General features: G+C 47.1%; 1 protein-coding gene across 2 annotated transcripts in view; it reads left to right on the top strand.

The window, feature by feature from the left end:
- The window catches only part of MYO1D (myosin ID), a 171,542-nt gene that overhangs the window by 104,969 nt on the left and 47,032 nt on the right, over positions 1-19,541 (top strand). Inside the window, exon 21 of one of the 2 annotated variants that reach the window (XM_086626387.1) lies at positions 3,223-3,377. In XM_086626387.1, the coding sequence (XP_086482513.1) occupies positions 3,223-3,377 (155 nt within the window). Of the gene's footprint in view, positions 1-3,222; positions 3,382-19,541 lie in introns of both variants that reach the window. The other variant, XM_086626388.1, reaches the window with a different exon arrangement.

Below are 19,541 nucleotides of genomic sequence, written 5' to 3'. Positions count from 1 at the left end.
CCAAACAGTTTCCTTGACCTGAACAACCCTGGAGTGCTCCTGGAGTACTTTGCACAAGAGGGATGAGCCCAGAAGCCCCTTCCCTGACTCCTACAGGTGTCAGAATAATTCCAGAGTGAAAATTAGACGGAAGCTATCTTTGGTAAATGCTGTAGCAATACATTTTCTGCTCCGTTGGCCACGGCCTCTCCTTTTACCTGCTTCTCCTGCGCTGTGATCCTGGGGAACGGTAGGAAACCTGCCCGTACGCAGCAGGATTGCACCGTGGTGCTGGGACACGCGCGCGGATCCTGGTGATTTATTGCTGACCCCTCTCTGCGCTGCACAGAGGAGGAGAGAGAATCTGGATATTTATTGTGTTCTTATATAGCACCTGACATATTTGTATTTTGCCAGGATTTCCTAAATTGAGCTCCTGCGAATGGTTAATGCTGTAATGCCGTTGGTTTTTTCCCTTCGTAGTTACGTTTTGGGTTTGTTACTAAAGGATCTGAATATGCGTCGTCTCTCCCTTCCCGAGCTGCCTTGCACCTCTCTCATTTTTCCACATTCCTGATCCCTTCTCGTGTGGAAACCCTTCCCTAGGGTAGGAGGTGGAGTAAGCAGCAAATCAGTGACACAGAGGTTCCTTCCCTTTGGAAAGAACAAACGTTTGAATGGATAACGAGGATTTTTTTGAGAAGCAGACGGATAATAATGACACCGGCCTGGGCGGGTGTCGCTGGATCCAACACGTCCTACTCGGAGGACGCTGGAGAAGACGGATCGTCCTTCTGCTGCGCAAAGGTGAACGCAGCTGAAATCCGTCTGCTCGCTGGCAGCGCTGCCGAAGCGCCCCGTCAGCACGGCAGCATCCTCGGGGATGGTGTTTCCATGGAAATCTCGTCGGAGACAGTCAGCTGATGTCTGTTACCGCCGTAAACTTGTTTTCGGCTGAAGAAATCGCCCTGCTTCCCTGTCTCCTGCGTGTTTGCACAGAAATGGTTCGAGTCCAGCCCGGAACGCGGGCGCCGGGCTCTGCCTTCTGCTATTTTACGTGTCATTTTGTGCAAACGATGACAAAGCAATAACTTTCCTCTCAACCCCGACTGTTTCGCTGTATTGAGATGAGACTTCTGTGTGCAAACGTTCCGGCAGTTGCCTCCAAAGTACCTGCATACAATTATCTTTTTGTTCTTACCCGGAGAGAAAATACACGGATAAGGGCAGAAGGGAATTAGAAGGCGACGGAGCCGCAGAAAGCGCCTTGCACCTGCCTGTCCCAGTGCAGCGGTGGCTACAGTGAAGGATGCTCTGTGGATGCCGAGGTCTCCGAGCAGAGCTAGCACCAGTGTTTGCAAACACTGAACTAAGCACCTTCTCTCAAATTATTTCTTTCGCATTACATTTATTCATTCAGAGAATCTTCTGGGGAGGGGTGAAACAGGAAAATTCTTGAAGGGCTCTTGGACCTCAAAGATGATCCTGGTGAATAATTAAGGTTCAAATAGGCTTTTCAAATGCAGAGATTTCGACTTGTTCATCTTTCACGCTCGGTGCACATTTAAAACCTCGATGGCAGCGGTCCCCGTGGTGCTGTTGAGCTCCCAGGATGTTATTTAAGCATGCAAATTAATTTTAAGGGACACCATAAACCCAGGCAGCTGTTAATGTCTGTGCAGGAAGTGCAGCTTGTTTTTCAACCATTTCCTAAGCTCAAAATCGCGTGAACGGCGGAGAATAAACTCCACCTGTGTGGGGTAGATACAACTGGTAGCAGGAGGTCTCTGCTCAGCGTTGGAGGTATCAGCAGTTACCGTCGTTCTGACCGTTGTACTGGGATAATAAGCCAACAAAATACGAGTGATCCTAAACTTATGTCATGTTTTATCCGGAAAATGGGACGTACAGCGCGCTGCTGTAGGACGATGCTGCTTCTGGTAGGCGTTAGACATCCAGAGCTGGAACAGGCTTCTTGGAAACAACACGTTGTGACTGCTAAACCAAACGTAGGGATCCAAACTGTTCCTGAACATGATTCGTGCTTCGGAAAGGAGTGAGTAGTCTCCAGCTCGATTTGTGCTCACATCCTTTCCGACACTGGCAGGGGGCTTACTTAGAAGGCTTTTTTCTTGGAAAAGGGAATAATGAGACTTTCATTTCCACAAAATGGTATATCTGTGCCTCTCACTTTTAGGAGAATGTGGCCTCTCTCTGCAAACCTCTGGGTGACTCAAAGGGATCGTGTAGTCCTTTGGTGGACAGGGAAGGTCTGCTCCGTTCTCTCTCCGTACTCATCATCCTTTTGCCTCTCTCTCTTTTTTTTTTTTTAAATTATTTTTGTAGTACTGGTTTGTTAAATGTACTTGCCTCTTGATGTTTCTTTTACCATCCTTATATTTTATTTCCCCAGCACAGATTCGTTTTTTGCTTTTCCTAATATTCATCTGAGTAGCCTGGGAACTCAGATTGCCACTCCTACAAATTTCCTGCTTTTGCTTTGCGGGATGATGAGGACGAAGCTTTTAATGTGCCAAGTAGCAGTTACTTAACAGACAAAAAACCCCAGAACACCAAAAACCTAATCCAAAACCCCACACCTTTTTATTTTGTCGGGACAGCAAGACTTTAATCCATGCCTAAGTACTGGAATCATCAAGGCTTTGTGGGGTTTGCAGCTTCTATTATTCATCAAGATGCTTAAGCTTTCAGTAGAAAACTTAATTCTGATGTTGTCTGTGCGTCATTGCGTTCCCAGCGCTGCGGAGGTGATTTTGGAGATGGTTGTTGGCCATACTCATGACTATTGTTGGTTTCCTTGGAAAAGACATAAAAGCAGGCTTGCGGCTCTGCCGCTGAGCGACGAGGTGCCATCCGGTGTGAGGTTGTTGGAGAAGCAAGCTCTGGCTGTTGGGAATCCACCTGGGGCACTCTCTGGTGGGTGGCCCTTGGTGGTGGGTAGGCAGAAGAGTGTTTCAGTAACATGGGAGAGCTCAGAGCGAACCCAGACTAGACGGTAAAATTTCCTTGCGCCTTTGAGACCGTTGACTTCCAAAAAAACCCCGTTCTTTCAGCATGACTTCTTCAGCAGGGGTGAGGACCTGCAGGCTGCCCGTGCCCTGAGCTCTCTGGTGAAGGTCAATGTTGAGAGCGAACGTGGCATCCTGGAGAGGAAAGGACTAACCTGGCGAGCAGCAAAGATCTATCAACGTGTATAACGTTGTTCTTGCTTTCCCTTCACAGTTGGTAGGATTGAGTGTCTCCAACGGGAAGGACCAGCTCGTGGTCTTCCACACGAAAGACAACAAGGATCTGATTGTCTGTCTCTTCAGTAAAGAGCCCTCTAACGACAGCAGGATTGGAGAGCTGGTGGGCGTCCTGGCAAGCCACTTCAAGAGGTCAGTGCTGGATTTTGTTGAAAACTCAGTCTAGCGTGCCGAATCAGAAACGTCCCCTGGAGTCGTTCTGATGCCAGTCTTGAGCTTTCTCTGTGTCGCTTCCCCGTATTACCAGGATACCAGAGCAACATTTTTTTCCTTTTATTTTTAGCTTTTTAGCTACAACGCTTTGCTTGCCCCTTCTGCCTTCCCTGTCTGTGTGTGTTAGAGCGTGGGTGTCTGGGGACAAACAGCACTGAAGATGCATTTTGAATGTGTCACAATGTCTCCCGAATGCTTCTTACAGTCAAACTCTAACCTGTAAATTAAGGCACAGCTATTCCTTTCCCAAAATGCTCCCCCTGCCCCCACTATCAGTGGATTATTTATTGCTTGAGCTGTAAAGCATCATCTCTGTTTCCTGAAAATTGTCTCTCTTGTAAATCAATGTGCAAAAGCTGGTTTATTGGTGGACTGAACACCTCAGCCGTTATCTTTGCACTGAGCTTCTTGTAGCTGCAGCTGAAGTAGCAGCAATCACCTTTATACCCTACAGCAAGTTTGGGCCTGCCCAGACCAGCATCACAGCAGTGACTGCATTGCAGACAATCGCATAAAAATAGCTCTGGAGGGAGAGAAACGGTGTGTGGAGCACACAGACCTTCAGAGTCGTTCCCTTCCTCCTCCGGCACAGCTTGGCACGAGGATTGGTGTTGCTCAGCATCCCGTGCACTGTGGGCTTTGCCATTCACAGTAGGACCCGTAAAGAGGAGCCTTTGTAGGTAAATATTGATACAGAGCAGGACAAGGAGAGTGAATTTAGGTCCCTGGGTAATTTGTTTTTCATGAATTCAAGAGCAGCATGCCGGTTTAGCCGCGTCTCGCCACTGCTGGAGGTAGGTGCAAAGTTCGTTTGAAATGAATTCTCAGCATTGGCATAATTTGTTTCGGGGAAATTCAGTGCTGGAAAGCAACAGAAGACATCCTCTGGTTTTGTTTTTAGCTAAATATAGTTTAGTCTCAAAGGTGGCTCCTCTTGAAGGCTCAGGAGATACAGGTGCTGTAAAGCAACACGCTACGTTTGAGGAATCTTGTGAAGTAGCTGGAGTTCTTTCATGTCTGGCGTGTTTTGAGCACAGGTGACATCATCTTCTGGTACCTGATGCTCCTCGGTGCCTTAACAAGTCTCTAATGTGGGGAAGAGCTGTGAAACCGTTGGTTACACCCCAGACCCTGGACGTTCAGCATTCAGCCTGCCCTGGTTTGCTGTTCCTCTTGCTCCGACGTCACTACGAAATACTGAACCTTCTGTGATGTGGCCAGTATCGCTCAGCGTGAGGCACGTGTTTCCAGTCCAAAATATTGCGCCTTTCGTGCAAGGGTATAAACTATTGATTTTCAGTTTCTTATACTGATTTTAACAGGGAGGTTTTTATCTCAAAAAGAATTCATTTTTATCTAATCGCTGCAAGAAGATACAGTTATATGCAGTTTAATCTTCACTTAAAACAACATGAGCATTTTTTTCACTGTGTCAAATGACAGATCTCAGCACGGCTGGTTAAATGGGAGAGCTGGTCTGAAAGCTCGTTTTTCTCCAACATCCATTAAAATTTACTGGTTTAACAATAATGTACGGGAGCAGCTCACGTTTAATTTTCCAAATATCCAAATGTCATGATTTCCTTCTGCAGAGCCATATCTGTAAATCAAAATAAAAGGAAATATTCCTCTTTTCAGCCACTTTCCATTTTCTAAGAGTCAAAAAATCCCGGTAGTGAATGGGATTAGCTGACCCTTTGCTCAAGAGGCACTTTGGGAATTCCTCATTAAATGGGATTAGCTGAAAAGTCACCGTGTGCCTCATGGCGAGTGTCAGCTTTCTCTGTCCTGCCTGTCAGAAGGTGGTTGCTGTGAAGAGAAAGTGGATCCAGCAGTAAAATCTTGAGCCTGAAGGTTCCATCGTTGAGCAACCCTGTAATGGGACTTCGGAGCTCTGCTCCACCTGGGATGTGGGGAGCAGCTTCCTTGGGTTGGGGGGGATCTCGCTTAAGGTCCAGTCTTGAAACCCCTGGTAGGAGGTTTTAGGAAGGGTAACATCACACGACTGCCCTTGGTTGTGTGTAGATAATGATACTTTGACTACTTGTGTAATAAAATTGTGTAAAATTCTGTGCTGATCTGTACTGGTGTGTAGGAAAGATGAGGAGGAGGCTGGTGGTGACATCTATGCTGAGGATGCCTAAACCTTCTCTTTCCGATGCTTTTTTTTGTAGTTCCTATTGTTTTTTCCAAACTCTTCAAAGTTGGAACATCAATGCTGACGTGTCACGTCTTGGGAATTTTGGGCAATTTTCAGCGGAAACTAGTCAAGGCTTAAAGTTTAGAGGTGACGTCTTCAGATGCTGCGTTCTGGCAGCTGCTTTTGGAGAAGTTACACTGTCCCTGTTCTGGGGCATAAAGGCTTCAAATTTGGGACTGTATCACATCTTTTCCCTTTGCCCATGAAAATCTCCCTCAAGCTGCATCTATTGAAAATTATTCCAAAAATCCAAGTAGGATTTTTCTTACTTTCGGGTTGTGGTCACAAATTAGTATTTATACCGCGTCAGGCTAACATGATTTTTCTATGAGCTATAAAATTTTGGAGCAGCAGCTCTGCTGGTTAAGATAGTGAATTGAATATAGTCAATGGTGTTTGAGTCACGCTTCTAAAACATCAGCTAGATTATATTTTTTTTTAACAATGCAATTATTTAGGTAAGTGGATTCCCAACAGGAGCGATGGGAAAGCCGGCTGAGATGCTGATGTAGCGGCCGCAGTAAGTTCAAGCCTGCCTGCAGAGCAGTGTGTGGACGTGCCCATGAACTTGAGTTCACCTGGGTGCTTTCCTTGCTCTTCTCCAGCTGAGGCTCCCTCGGAGCCCTTGTCCCTTCCAGGTGAGAAGAGCTGGAATTAAGCAGAGGGCATGAAATAGCTGGAAAAATCCTCTAGCCGCTCAGCGTGGTGGGTAGTCTCATGTAGGAGCAAGCATATGAAATTTGGATCATGAGGCTCTTCTTACGCTGCTTGGCAGGAGGAGAAGATGCTCTGAAGTGATGAGGGTGGTATGTTGCTCTCAGCATTGGCTTCCCAAAGCACTTGCTTATCGTGCGGAGGAAACGGCTCTCGGAAGCTGTGGATGTGGCCATGGTGTCCCTTCGAGTGCTGGAGCCCATGCTGAGGAGAAAGGGCCCTGAGGAGCTCTTGGAGGAGGGAGGGTGGACATCAACGGGGAGGGTTATCAGCCAGGAAAGGACTTATCCTTTCCATCTTTTACACCCGCATTGCTTCGCGGTCCTTAAGCCTCTAGAAGATGTCTCAATGGTCAGTCTGACGTGTTGAGGACTCTTTCTGGATGTACTTCAGAGCTCTACTTCACCAGAGAAGACCTGATCGTGGCCAGTTTCCAAAGCACTAATTGCTTTTACTCTCATCCTCTCGTGGCTCTCGCGCTGCCTGTGTCACCTCCCGTGTCCGGTCCGTCCTGCGGCGTCACCCGAACACCGGGGATTGCCAAAGGCGACTCAGATGTCACCACCGAAGGTGACCAAGACCCATCCTTTGTTTCCGAGCGCCGTGCTCCGTTCCGCAGCACGCCCGAACTTAAAGGATTTATTTGTTGAAACACAGACGGTATTTTCCGGCTGACTTACCCCGCGGTTCGGCTCGCTGCGTGTCGGTGGGCCGCTCTCTTCCGCGCTCCCTGTTCCCCTAATCCCCGCACGGTCCGCGGCCGCCGTCGCTGGGTTCCTTCCAGGATTGCTGAAGGGAAGGGGCGGTTAAAAGCGCAGTAGAAAGCAATCCCTGCAGAACTCCAGCAGAAAATCACTCGCCGAAGGATAATTCGGTATTTTCCATTGTGCTTTTAGACCCGCCAGCCAATTTTTGATCATTAGTGTGCACTGGGTTAATTTTCTTTAGTTCTGGGTTCTTAAACCGGCGCGCGCCTCGGAGCCAGCTGCGTCGGCACCGCGGCGCTAGTGACCAAGCAGGAGTTCGTAAAACCGGATCACAAACTGGGATGACGGGGCCGCAGGCTCCGGTAAAGCCTGTTACCCTCTGCTTGTTCCATGCAAGGCTCTCCTTGGCTCGGCACGAGGGTGTCCTTAGGAAGATGCCGTTCCTCGGTTTTCCCTGTTACTGCCTTCAGTGTCGGAATTTTGCTCCATCGGTGCATTTCAGTACGTGAGCTGAGACGGTCGGAATTTGACTGCAGAAATGGAGGGTTTGGTTATCAGACCTTGTGTCGTGTGTGTGTGTTGTCTGTGTGTGGTAGGGGAATGTGAGCGTGGGGGTATAATTTATACACACACATGTGAAAAATTGGGGGAAATATGTATACATTTATATATATGTAAACATTTGGAAAATAGATTTGTATATATACATATATGTAAAAATGTGGCAGCTTATGTATGGAATGGAGTGGAGTGGAATGGAATGGAATGGGATCACAGAATGGTTTGTGTTGGAAGGGACCTCAAAGACCATCCAGTTCCAACCCCCCTGCCATGGGCAGGGACACCTTCCACTACACCAGGTTGCTCAAAGCCTCATCCGACCTGGCCTTGAACACTGCCAGGGATGGGGCAGCCACAGCTTCTCTGGACAACCTGCTCCAGTGCCTCAGCACCCTCAGAGGGAAGAATTTCTTCCTTAGATCCCATCGAAATCTCCCCTCTGTCAGTTCAAATCCATTGCCCCGTGTCCTGTCACTCCACGCCCTTGTCCAAAGCCCCTCTCCAGCTTTCTTGGAGCCCAGTTAGGCACTGGTACATATACATATGTACCATACATATTTCCCGGGGGGGAAATCCGAGCCATCAGCCTTTCAAAGCTTTCAAACTGAAATAGAAACTCGCTTGGTGGAGGGTGCGCGGGTCGTTCCCTGTTAAGCAGGATTTGGGTGGGGAAGCGCATCCTTACGGAACGCACCTTTCTTCGGCTGCCATCGGCAGCGCGGTGGCACATAGGGGCTATATCTGGGGTTAAAGCTTTATTATGCTAAATGCTACAAATAAACAGATCCTGGGCCAAAAAGTTCGTGGTCTGAGCAGACCAGGGAGCCTGGAAGGGTGGACAAGTGGGGGTTGCATTGCAGTGGGGGGGCGGAGGCTGCTCAGCCCGTGCTATGGACATGGGAGAGACCAAAGCTGAGCTTGGAGCTTTAAGGCATTTAGAAAAAACCTTTTTTTTTGGAATTTAAAAAAAGTGCACTTCTGCCTACTTTCCTGGTATTCAGAGCTTTAGCCATAAATACCAGTTTCACTAGAATTGCTTTGAATTTTGGGTGAGTGCAGTGTGCCCCTGATCCCCCTGAACGACGTAAATCGAGTGTCACAGGTAATTTGGGGCTGTTAAATATATTTGGTACAAATAGAAGAACTCCCAAATGGGTTTTCAGGGGGTTTTGGGGTTTTTTTTTTGCTCTTTGCAACAAACAGTTCATGTTGTGGCAAACAAAGCTTCCTGCAAACAGGTTTAAGTGAAAGATTTTAAAATTTGCCATTGTCTAAATAGCAGTGCTTAAGGTTAAGCTCCGGGAGTGCTCCTGCTGGGTGAGTTCTGTTAATAGTGTGAATGCTGAGATGTTTGTTGGATAGAGGGAAAGAAACACTCTGTAAATACACATTTTCAATCCACTGTGCAAGGGGGAGGAGAAGCGTTTTATGCTTTTTTGGTGCTGTCCCCCCAAAAAAAAAAAGCGATTCAACACAATTTTATTTTTCTTGTTTAAGAGAAAATCCTCAGCTCAATTCTGAGCACGATCTGGAATGCAAATCATTAAGTAGGAGGTCCCAGTTTGATTAAAATCGATTCAATATTTTTAATTTGAATTTTTTTCCACTGATATGAAGAAACAGACCTTCCAGCTCAGGCCCAGGTATGATGCAAGAGGTTAAAACCACTTCGAGTTGTCATGAAGCTGCTCTTTCATAACAAGCCTGGGCTGATTTTAATCAGTTTAAAATTATTCCTTTTTTTCAGAACTGTTTACCTTTCTCTTGTAGAAACCTTGATTAACTGCTGACACTAATAGATTTACACACGACTTAAACCAGAAGCATCTTCTCTGTAGTCAGCGACAGTCCGGAGGAGACGATGGGGCTTCGTACTCGTGTTTTTTTGGGGACAAAGGGAGAAAGAGGAGCCCAAACCAGTATTGGAAAGACAAACGTAGTGGAGTTGTGCTCACAGAGGGACCATAACTCCAAGGAAACAACCATCTCGTGAGGCAAAAAGCCTCTGCACAGAGGACGGGTGTTCCCACCGCTGGTGGGAATTGATCTGTCTCTCCGGCTTCGTGAACGCTACGAGAATTCCCCGCTAAGTGACGCTGGGTGTTGGCAGCGTTGGCAGCCGGGCCGGGTCCTCTTTAACTGGAAGTTTCCGTTGATGTTGGTGAGTTCTTGTAGGCTGGGAGATCGAAAGGAGTCGAGCGCCGCTTTGGAAGAACGGGCTGGAAGCAAACCGCTTCGGGATCGCTGTTCCAGACGACTTGTCCGCTGTCGCCGCTGCCACCTGCCCCGTGTTTCGTTCCCATTCAGCCGTGCCAGGGGCTGACACCATCGTCAGCGGCGGCCGGAGCTGGACAAAGGACCAGACTTTGTTCAGATCCGACTCTTCCCTCGTGTTTCTTTCAGCACTTGAGCTTCGTTTTCGTACGGGATTGCGGTTCATAATGGATTTTGGTAAAATTCTGCTGTGTTTGGGGCAGGAAAGCCCTAACCCGCAGTTGGCTGCCAGCTTTTAAGCAGCAGGTACTTGACCCTGTGGAAAGGTAGTGGAAAAAGGAAAAATAGTTTGCTTATTAAAGAAAATAAAATGAAACTGAAAATAAAATATAAACTGGAAAAATTGGCTTAGTGACTTAAAAAAAATATTCTAGGATTTAGCTAAAATTTACCTTTGGCTGAGTTATGATCTTTAAAGTAGTCTCTGTGTAGATGTGTTGACCTCACAGTTGCAGCTTTGATTAAGAAATTACAGTTTTCCTTTGGAAAATATGTTCTGTAGATTAAAGATTTGCTGCTTTCAGTGACTCCAGGGCATGAGCAGGAGGAGTGCCAGCACCCCGATGAAGTGCACTCTCAATTCTTCTGTGTTTTGGGAAAGGTTTCTTCAGCTGTTGATGCTACTGAGCTTTTAGAATCATAGAATCACAGAGTGGTTTGGGTGGGAAGGGACCTCAGAGATCATCCAGTTCCAACCCCCCTGCCATGGGCAGGGACACCCTCCACTACACCAGGTTGCCCAAAGCCCCATCCAACCTGGCCTTGAACAACTTCCAGGGATGGGGCAGCCACAGCTTCTCTGGGCAACCTGTGCCAGTGCCTCAGCACCCTCAGAGGGAAGAATTTCTTCCCTAGATCCCATCGAAATCTCCCCTCTTTCAGTTTAAAGCCATTGCCCCGTGTCCTGTCACTACACACCCTTGTCCAAAGCCCCTCTCCAGCTTTCCTGTAGCCCCTTTAGGCACTGGAAGGTGCTGGAAGGTCTCCCCGGAGCCTTCTCTTCTCCAGGCTGAACAGCCCCAACTCTCCCAGCCTGTCTCCAGAGCAGAGGTGCTCCAGCCCTCGCATCATCTTCGTGGCCTCCTCTGGCCCCACTCCAGCAGCTCCATGTCCTTCTGATGTTGGGGACCCCAGAGCTGAAGGCAGCACTGCAGGGGGGTCTCAGGAGAGCAGAGCAGAGGGGCAGAATCCCCCCCCTCGCCCTGCTGCCCATGCTGCTTTGGGTGCAGCCCAGGACACGGTTGGCTTTCTGGGCTGCCAGCGCACGGTGCTGGCTCATGTTGAGCTTCTCATCAACAAACACCCCCAAGTCCTTCTCCTTGTCTTGCTAGAACACTTGTCCTGCTAGAAGGGAGCTCATTAAGGAACTCAGAAGAGGATCATTTCCTTTCTTAAAACTCAACTTCCTAGTGCTGCTGCTGTGCCAGAGTTCGTTCATTATCTCTGAAATGAGTCCTGAACTCCCTGGCCTGGGAAACCTTCCCTGCCTCACATTCCGATGGAAAAGGAGCTTTTTGTGACACTTCTCAATAAGAAAAAAAAGAAAACAAACTGTCTTTTGATGTCTTGGGATTTGTAATATTGAGAATGAAATGAGCTCTGGAGAGGGGCTTGGACTTTCAAGAGGCTGAGTTTAATTTTTACAGAATAATTGGGAATTCTTTATTTGAGTGCTTGCCCTCTACATCTAAAAATCAATTCTTTTGCCTGATAACGTGGATAGTAGCGATTTATTGTGTTTTATGGCATTCCTTTGCGTATGAAGAGTTTTACTGGTCAGTTTGCCCTTCCGTAGCCTGCCCGCGCCCTACTCCTGTTGTCAGCACAAATTCTGTCTAAAATCCACTGGAAAAAGGACTCTACTGTGGCTGAGACACGTTCCAGTTACTTTTTACCAGCATCTCCATGTAACTTTGATGCTTTCCATCCCTACACAGCATCTAGATGCTAAGGCTCCATGCAAGTTTCAGGGTCCTCCTGGGATGGAGATCTTGGTAGAAAGGAGAAGTTCTTGGAGCTTGATGTGCTCTGAAGGAGATTGACTTTTCCAATGGTTGAGTTGCTTGGCATTTTCTGAAATTGGTTTGCATTTGAGAAGTCTTATTCAGGGTTCTTCCAAAAAAGCATTGTTTACTTTGAAATTTCAGAGCCAGGTTTCCACCATAACTATTATTCCTGTGAAAATAGCTCTCCAGTGACCCAAAGGTCCTCTCCAGCTCATCACATCAGTCTGATGTGTTACTAACAAACGGTGTTTTGTCTTATTGACCTTTTGCCAAGTGTTGTTTGGGTTGCCCAGTTCATTCCCTCTCTCCAGCGAGTGGATCTACTGGGCTGAAACAGGTGAATCCTTTCTGTTCTTGGACAGTCCTATAGCAGCAGTGTGAAATTGGAGGGATTATTTGTGGTTTGGGGGTAAAAATAGCATTTAGACTGCCAGAAGCTGTGATATGTGTTTTGCAGTGTCCTAGAACAGAAAATTCAAACCTCCTCCTCCTCCTCTCTAGGTGCTACAGAAGCCATCATGCTTCAAAGTAGGAACATTTTAATATCTCGGAGCACTTAACATTTTCTGTGCCCTTTTAGGAGGCTCTGTCCAGCTCCCACCTGTCCTTGAGAAATTTATGATCAGAATATAAAAGCAATAAAAAGAAATCACACCGGAGGAGTCACTGCGGCGCAGCGACACAGAGTTTCTGCGTTGTCCAGCTTCCGAGCCAGCCTTCCCCATCGAGCTGCCCTTCTAATGCTGCACACTGTGGGCTTTGTATTTTTGTGGGAATTAGGTTGAATGGGAACGTTTCCTCTTCCAAAAATGTTTTTTTATGGGCTATGTGCTATAGTCAGTGTATTCATTATCACACCTTTCTGCCCGTAGCATTATTCTCAGTCTTGAACTACAGCTCTTGCCATTCATTCAAGGAAAGTCCAACACGAACCATCACCTTGCCCGCTGTTAACAAACCGACAGAAGCAGAAAGCATCTTCCAAAGAGCCTTCGGTGATACAAACCATAGACCAAAAATCCCAAGCCGTGACTTGAAGCCGAGCGCGGCGCTTGCCGGAGCGGTCGGACGCGGCAGAGTGAACGCTGCCAGCTGTAACGTGTGCGGTTGTGCAAGTAAAGGTTGTACATACTGATTGATCTTGCTGCTGGTTTCGTTCTCGACCAAAGCATTGGCTACCTGCTGTTCCAAGAGCCTTCCCTCTCCAGCAAACAGATGGCCCCACGTTGGCTGCCCTTCCCAGGGCTTAATTTCCCCAGCAAGTCAGTATTATCAAGCTGTCAAAGGACCCATCTGCCCCGAGCAGCTGTCCTGGCATCCAGCGCTCTGTATGCTGGGAACCTCCCTGCTCCGCAAATCTCAGCCGTAGGAAACTTTGATATTTTGGGTTGATTTGGGGAGGGGGTTGTAATTCATGCCATCTGCCTCGTGTGCTTAAGCAAAGGGATATTACGTTGGAAAACAAGCTACTAGGGAGAAGTAATCTTTTACGCTCCCCTCGTAGTCCGTGGTCTGCCGTAACTATACCAGCAAGTTTTACTTAACTTTTGTTTTAAAAAACATGCAGGTTAGGACTCGAAAGAAATGCAGATCTATTTTTGGTGTCGACAACTTCAAACTCATGCAAATTCTGGTGCGTTTGGTGCCTGCTTTTCCACTGACCGTCAGATCTTGGCCAGAATGTGCAACCTGTTCTCCTTCCCTGTGATGTGGGATGCTGCTGCCGATGACACTGGTCAGGGTTGTTGGATACAGGAGCTACTGGTTACAAACCTTCGGAGATGAAAAGTGTCTCATAGATGATGCTTAAACATTAGCATAAGTTGATGCATTCCCTGTTTGTTTATAGTGAGTCACTTAGAGCGTAGTTTTCCTATCTCGAGTCTCATTATTTCAGATTAAAGGTGCTCTGTGGACCCCGATCCAGATCCAAACTTCTGAACAGCTTTGCCTATTAACTGCACGTGGGTCGGGGCAATCCCAAGCACAAGGACAGGCTGGGCAGAGAATGGATCAAGAGCAGCCCTGAGGAGAAGGACTTGGGGTGTTGGGTGATGAGAAGCTCAACATGAGCCGGCACCGTGCGCTGGCAGCCCAGAAAGCCAACCATGTCCTGGGCTGCATCCAGAGCAGCGTGGGCAGCAGGGAGAGGGAGGGGATTCTGCCCCTCTGCTCTGCTCTCCTGAGACCACCCTGCAGTGCTGCGTTCAGCTCTGGGGTCCCCAGCACAAGAAGGACATGGAGCTGTTGGAGTGGGGCCAGAGGAGGCCACGGAGATGATGCGAGGGCTGGAGCACCTCTGCTATGAAGCCAGGCTGAGAGAGTTGGGGCTGTTCAGCCTGGAGAAGAGAAGGCTCCGCGGAGACCTTCCAGCACCTTCCAGTGCCTAAAGGGGCTACAAGAAAGCTGGAGAGGGGCTTTGGACACGGGTGTGTAGTGACAGGACAAGGGGCAATGGCTTTGAACTGACAGAGGGGAGATTTCGATGGGATCTAAGGAAGAAATTCTTCCCTCTGAGGGTGCTGAGGCAGTGGCCCAGGTTGCCCAGAGAAGCTGTGGCTGTCCCATCGCTGGCAGTGTTCAAGGCCAGGTTGGATGAGGCTTTGAGCAACCTGGTGTAGTGGAAGGTGTCCCTGCCCATGGCAGGGGGGTTGGAACTGGATGATCTTGGAGGTCCCTTCCCACCCAAACCATCCTGTGATGCTCTGGTTCTATGATTCTACACACCTTCGATACTGCAGAGAGCTGCTAAATACTAAAAGAAGTTGCTTTCTAAAGACAAGGACAACAATTATTTTCAAGACTTTAATACTTCTTAAGAGATAAAAGCTTTATAACACGCACAGGCTCACTAGATTTCTCTTACGTTTAAACAATGGGGGAAAATGTACCTTCTTCTCTTGAAGTCTTTGGGTATTTGATAAGCCTCTTCAGAAATATTTCTGCTACTTTTTACATTCTGACGTAAAATGAAGTATCATAAAAGTGCACGTTAACAAGACTTTCCTTCTGGTTTTCTACTTTATAGCGTCTTCAGCAGAGCCCAAATTTGTCTTTTATTTTGCTCTCCTCCCTTTATCTTTTGCCCAGTTCATTTCATCTTGGGAACTCAATATTTGAATTATTCTCAAAAAGACACTTGATGTTTCTGAGGCTGCTCTTTCGAAAGCGATTAATGACTTTGACGCATAACTAAAATTTTACGCTTAGAGAGTAGATTTAGTTTTGGTTTTCTTCAGGAAAATGTGGAGTATCTATCTGATAAAATCTGGCTGCAATAAAGACTCTTAGCTCGGTGCTTGACATTTTTGGAAATATCTAAGGAACTTCTTAAATAGAGACTAAATCTTTGCTAAAAATATTGGGTTCCAACAATTCCTTCTGCAGCCAAGGCCAAATAAATTAGTATTTAAATGTGGCTGTACTAACCTGACTTTGCAAAAATACCCAACTAAAAACGCTTTTATTTCTTGACAGCCTTTATAGCTTTTATTTTGTCTTTTTACAACAGATCCAGAACTTTAATGTCTGAGTTCAAGTTTTAAAGCTCATGTTAAAAAGCAGGCTGGAAAAAAAAAAAACCACAACAGTCTGCAGAATCAAATTCACAGTGTAAAATCGAGGTCTGCCTACTTAATGTGTTGAGCCTGGTGTATTGCTCCCCTAATAAATTCACCTTTGCCAGCCCGTAATTCTGCTGCCATGTTTCTTACCTGAATATCTGAGTAAAATAAGCGCTCACGTGTTTTGTCTGCAGCTCTCCTCTCCCCCTTTGGCGTGCCAAACTCCTAAATAAAGCGGTGGTGTTGTTTTTTTTATGTAATATGAAAAGGATTTGCATAAGAGTAGTTGACGATAATTTTTGTGGTTAGATTTAATGCGTTGGCTTCGTTTCAGTCCTTCAGATCCCTGAATCACTTTGGATTTGCTGTTGCTTAAACATTGCTTCCCCCCCCCCCCTTTTTTTCAAAACAGATGCATTGAGAATGATCCAAGGCAAATTTCCCTGTAAACCTGCTTTGTTCATAAAGTGGCGTTGAAACCATTCACTCCTGCCCGTAGCTCGGTACTTCTGTGTAATAATTTATTTTCCAAATAGGATGTTTGAATGTTAAATTAAGTGAGGAGGGAAAAATAAAAGAGAATTCCTCAATTTTCATTTCTTACCCAGCACTTGTGCTGGAGCCTCCAGTTTAGCAAACCCTCCTGATCCCTGGCAGTGTTCAAGGCCAGGTTGGATGAGGCTTTGGGCAACCTGGTGTAGTGGAAGGTGTCCCTGCCCATGGCAGGGGGTTGGAACTGGGTGATCTTGGAGGTCCCTTCCCAGCCAGACCATTCTGTGATGCTCTGGTTCTATGAGTGCCCGCAATTATAGACACCTTTGGCATCTCCGCAGCCGTCGGCCAACAGCTATTACCAAGAGAAAAACAATGAACCATTTTTCTTCAAGCGACGCTCACTGGTTTGATAAACAGTTGGCAAAAGGTGCTTCATGTGATGGATTTGTTACCCGTGGAGGCAAGGGGAGAAGTTGAATGAGTGACAGGGGAGCTTCTTCTCTTTCATTACAGCTCCTTTCCTTCAAGGATTTCGTTTTGCTGCAGCACCGAGAGGTGGATGCAGTCCAGATGATGTGAAACCAAATTAGGAGAAGCCCAAAGAGCACCTGCCGCTTCCACCGACGATCACATCTGATGTGCTTTGCCTCCAAAGTCTATGAGCTCAGCTGTTTTCATTGGCCTTTTTTTTTTTCCCCCCTGCTAATGGGGAAAGTTGCGGTAGAAGGAGCTCCAAGGGCACGCTGGGTGTAGGAAACAGCCAAATGTTCATCCAGAAACAGAGAACACCTGAAACACCGAAACTTTCTAGGCTGCTCAATAGAGCATCATTTTCTGAAATGTCCATCTCTGCTTATAACCCTGAGGACCTCGAGAAAACCAGCACTCTGCCTGCTCCCAGCCTGCTCAACAACCGAGGTTTGGAAACAACGTGCTAGTTTCTTCCTTAAAAGGCAGAATTGAGTAAGTTATAAACTTGGGTTTGACACAGCATCACTCCTGTGTATCGACAACGGACCCAAGCTAATCCCTTCTTCCTGCTCATGCAATGGCAATCCAGTTTTTATGGAATATTTGGGAATATCTTTTTTCCTCTTATTTTCTCCTCTCGAAGCTTCCTCTCCAGATGAGCCATGATGGGTGCCGTTGGACCCACGCGGGCTGGATGTGTCGGGGGAAGGAATCACATGAACATGGGAGCTGAGCAGCTTGCAGTGGTGGTCTTGCTCTGAAGCCAGTGGGATCTTGTGCCAAACATGGCAGCACCTTGGATCTGGCGTGTACTTCGCGTGGACGCCGGTGTGAGAGCACCACATACCGCTCCGCGGTGAGGAGGCACAGAATGGCAGATGATGCGGCTTTGCTTGATGGACTTGTCGTCCTTCTTCTGGGGTTTGAGTGGCTGCTGCAGTTTGGGCCTCTATCCACATGGTGAAGCTCTTCTTCTGGCCTCGACACATCCCTTCATCCCCACTGTCCTTGGCTTCCCAGCACAGCGGCAGAGAGCGGCATCGGAATGGAGGCAGCTACTGCCATGGGCATCCTCCCTCTGCTATTCCCATCTCTCCTCTCTCCCATCTTTATGCAAACACACAGCGATCCCCAGAGCTCGTGGGACAAAGGGACAGTTTAGTTTTCTTCCCAATTCTGTCTTCCCCACCCCTCCATCCCCCAAATCACACTGTAGAACTGGGCAGGGAGGGGACAGGGCAGGGAGGAGTGCTTTGGGGTTGATACCCTCAGCACGAGAAACCTGAGGAGCGGCAAAAGAAATCAAAAAGGAAAGAGGATAACGATGCGATTCCATTAAATTATCTTGATATAAAATCTCAACCTGCATTTCCCCATAGCCCTTAGCAGCAGCTACCTCTAACCAGCAGTTCCATGGTCAAGAGACGAGGTAGCAGCTCTGCCTGGTGAGCGGTGGTGGTGACGTGCACGCAGCTCTGAGTGTTAGAGGTACAAGGCTGGTTTCAGAAAGGCAACGCGTGTTCTTCTCTGGATACGCTCGGCTGAAAATCATGGAATCGTAGAATGGTTTGGGTTGGAAGAGACCTTCAAGATAACCTACTTTCAATGCCCTGCCATGGGCAGGGACACCTTCCACTACACCAGGTTGCTCAAAGCCTCATCCAACCTGGCCTTGAACACTTCCAGGGATGGGGCAGCCACAGCTTCTCTGGGCAACCTGTGCCAGTGCCTCAGCACCCTCAGAGGGAAGAATTTCTTAGCATCGTAGAATCCTAGAATGGTTTGTGTTGGAAGGGACCTTCAAGACCATCCAGTTCCAACCCCCCTGACACCTTCCCCTACATCAGGTTGCTCAAAGCCTCATCTGACCTGGCCTTCAACACTTCCAGAGATATGGAACACATCCATGTGCTGCCCACCTTGCTGCTGTTGCCCAAATTCTTTTCTTCTCCGGTATTTCTCTCAAATAAGGACTCCAATAGCTGACAGTGAACAAAAACAACAACGAAAAAGATCCATCATGATCATATTTACTGGTGACCTACTTAAAATCCTCTTTCCTCATCCTCTTTCAGTGTGTGTGCTGAAACGCTGGCTGGCGTGCAGCCTCCGAGGAATTGCCACCGGAATGATAATGAATGCAAAACGTGGCCTCTCGTTTCTTTAACAGTAGTTTCTGAAAAGACACATTTTAATTTTTTAGTTGCATCATTTAGACTTGGTGGGGTTTTTTCCCCCACTTGTGATGTGTTATTCCCATTTTTGCTCTCCCTGCTCAGAAGCCTTTGTGTTCTGATTGCAGGCAGTGCTGTTATTCGAAGAGATGCCATTAAATCACAGGATGCCTGCAAAAAAAATTTTTTTTTTCTTTTTTTTTTAAGAAAATTAGGCTTCTGGCTCTATCCTGGAGAGTCTGAGCTGTGTTGTCAGTCCTGTGTTAAGCATTTTTATTTTTATTTTTCTGCTGAAAATGATCCAACCGAGGTGATTATTTAACAAATGCTTTATACCTATACTGGTATATTTTTGTAGGGTTGTTATAAATGGGTTTGCAGTCCAGGGTAGAAAGTCGTAAGCACTGAGCATGCTGCGCCTGTCGAGTTTTCTTCTTCCTACTTTTTCTGTGTATGAATTCAGTAGAGGAAGGCTTGGATGTTTTGCTCATCAAACCAGTGCTGTTAGGCAGAAGGAACGTGGTGATACTGGTGATACTGGCACATGCACGTGGCTCTGTGGATACTGTGATTAAACTGTCTAGTTTGGATTCTCATGATTGAATACGTACATGGTCTGGATAAATCGATCCTACTTTTCCAAAAAGTATCAGCAGGATGGTGTAGACGTCCACTGAAACGCCTGTATGAGGGATCACACCTGAAGTGTTCGCTTCTGGTGACTCAAGAATCCTTCTGGTTTTATGGCTTCGGTCACATAAAACATGGTTTTGTGCCAGTCTAAATCCCCTTGTCTCTAATCGAAACAGAATTTCTAAGCACGTGTATGAAAACGCAACATGAAAAAAAAATCACATGGCTTCTGCGTTTCTCGGCGCCGGACAACATCGCGTTATTGGAGTTAAACCCTATTGCCTG

The sequence above is a fragment of the Tauraco erythrolophus genome, chromosome 25 (genome assembly GCF_009769465.1).
Source record: "Tauraco erythrolophus isolate bTauEry1 chromosome 25, bTauEry1.pri, whole genome shotgun sequence".
In the NCBI taxonomy this organism is placed as follows: domain Eukaryota; kingdom Metazoa; phylum Chordata; class Aves; order Musophagiformes; family Musophagidae; genus Tauraco; species Tauraco erythrolophus.
This window is presented reverse-complemented; position numbering and strand designations above follow the sequence as displayed.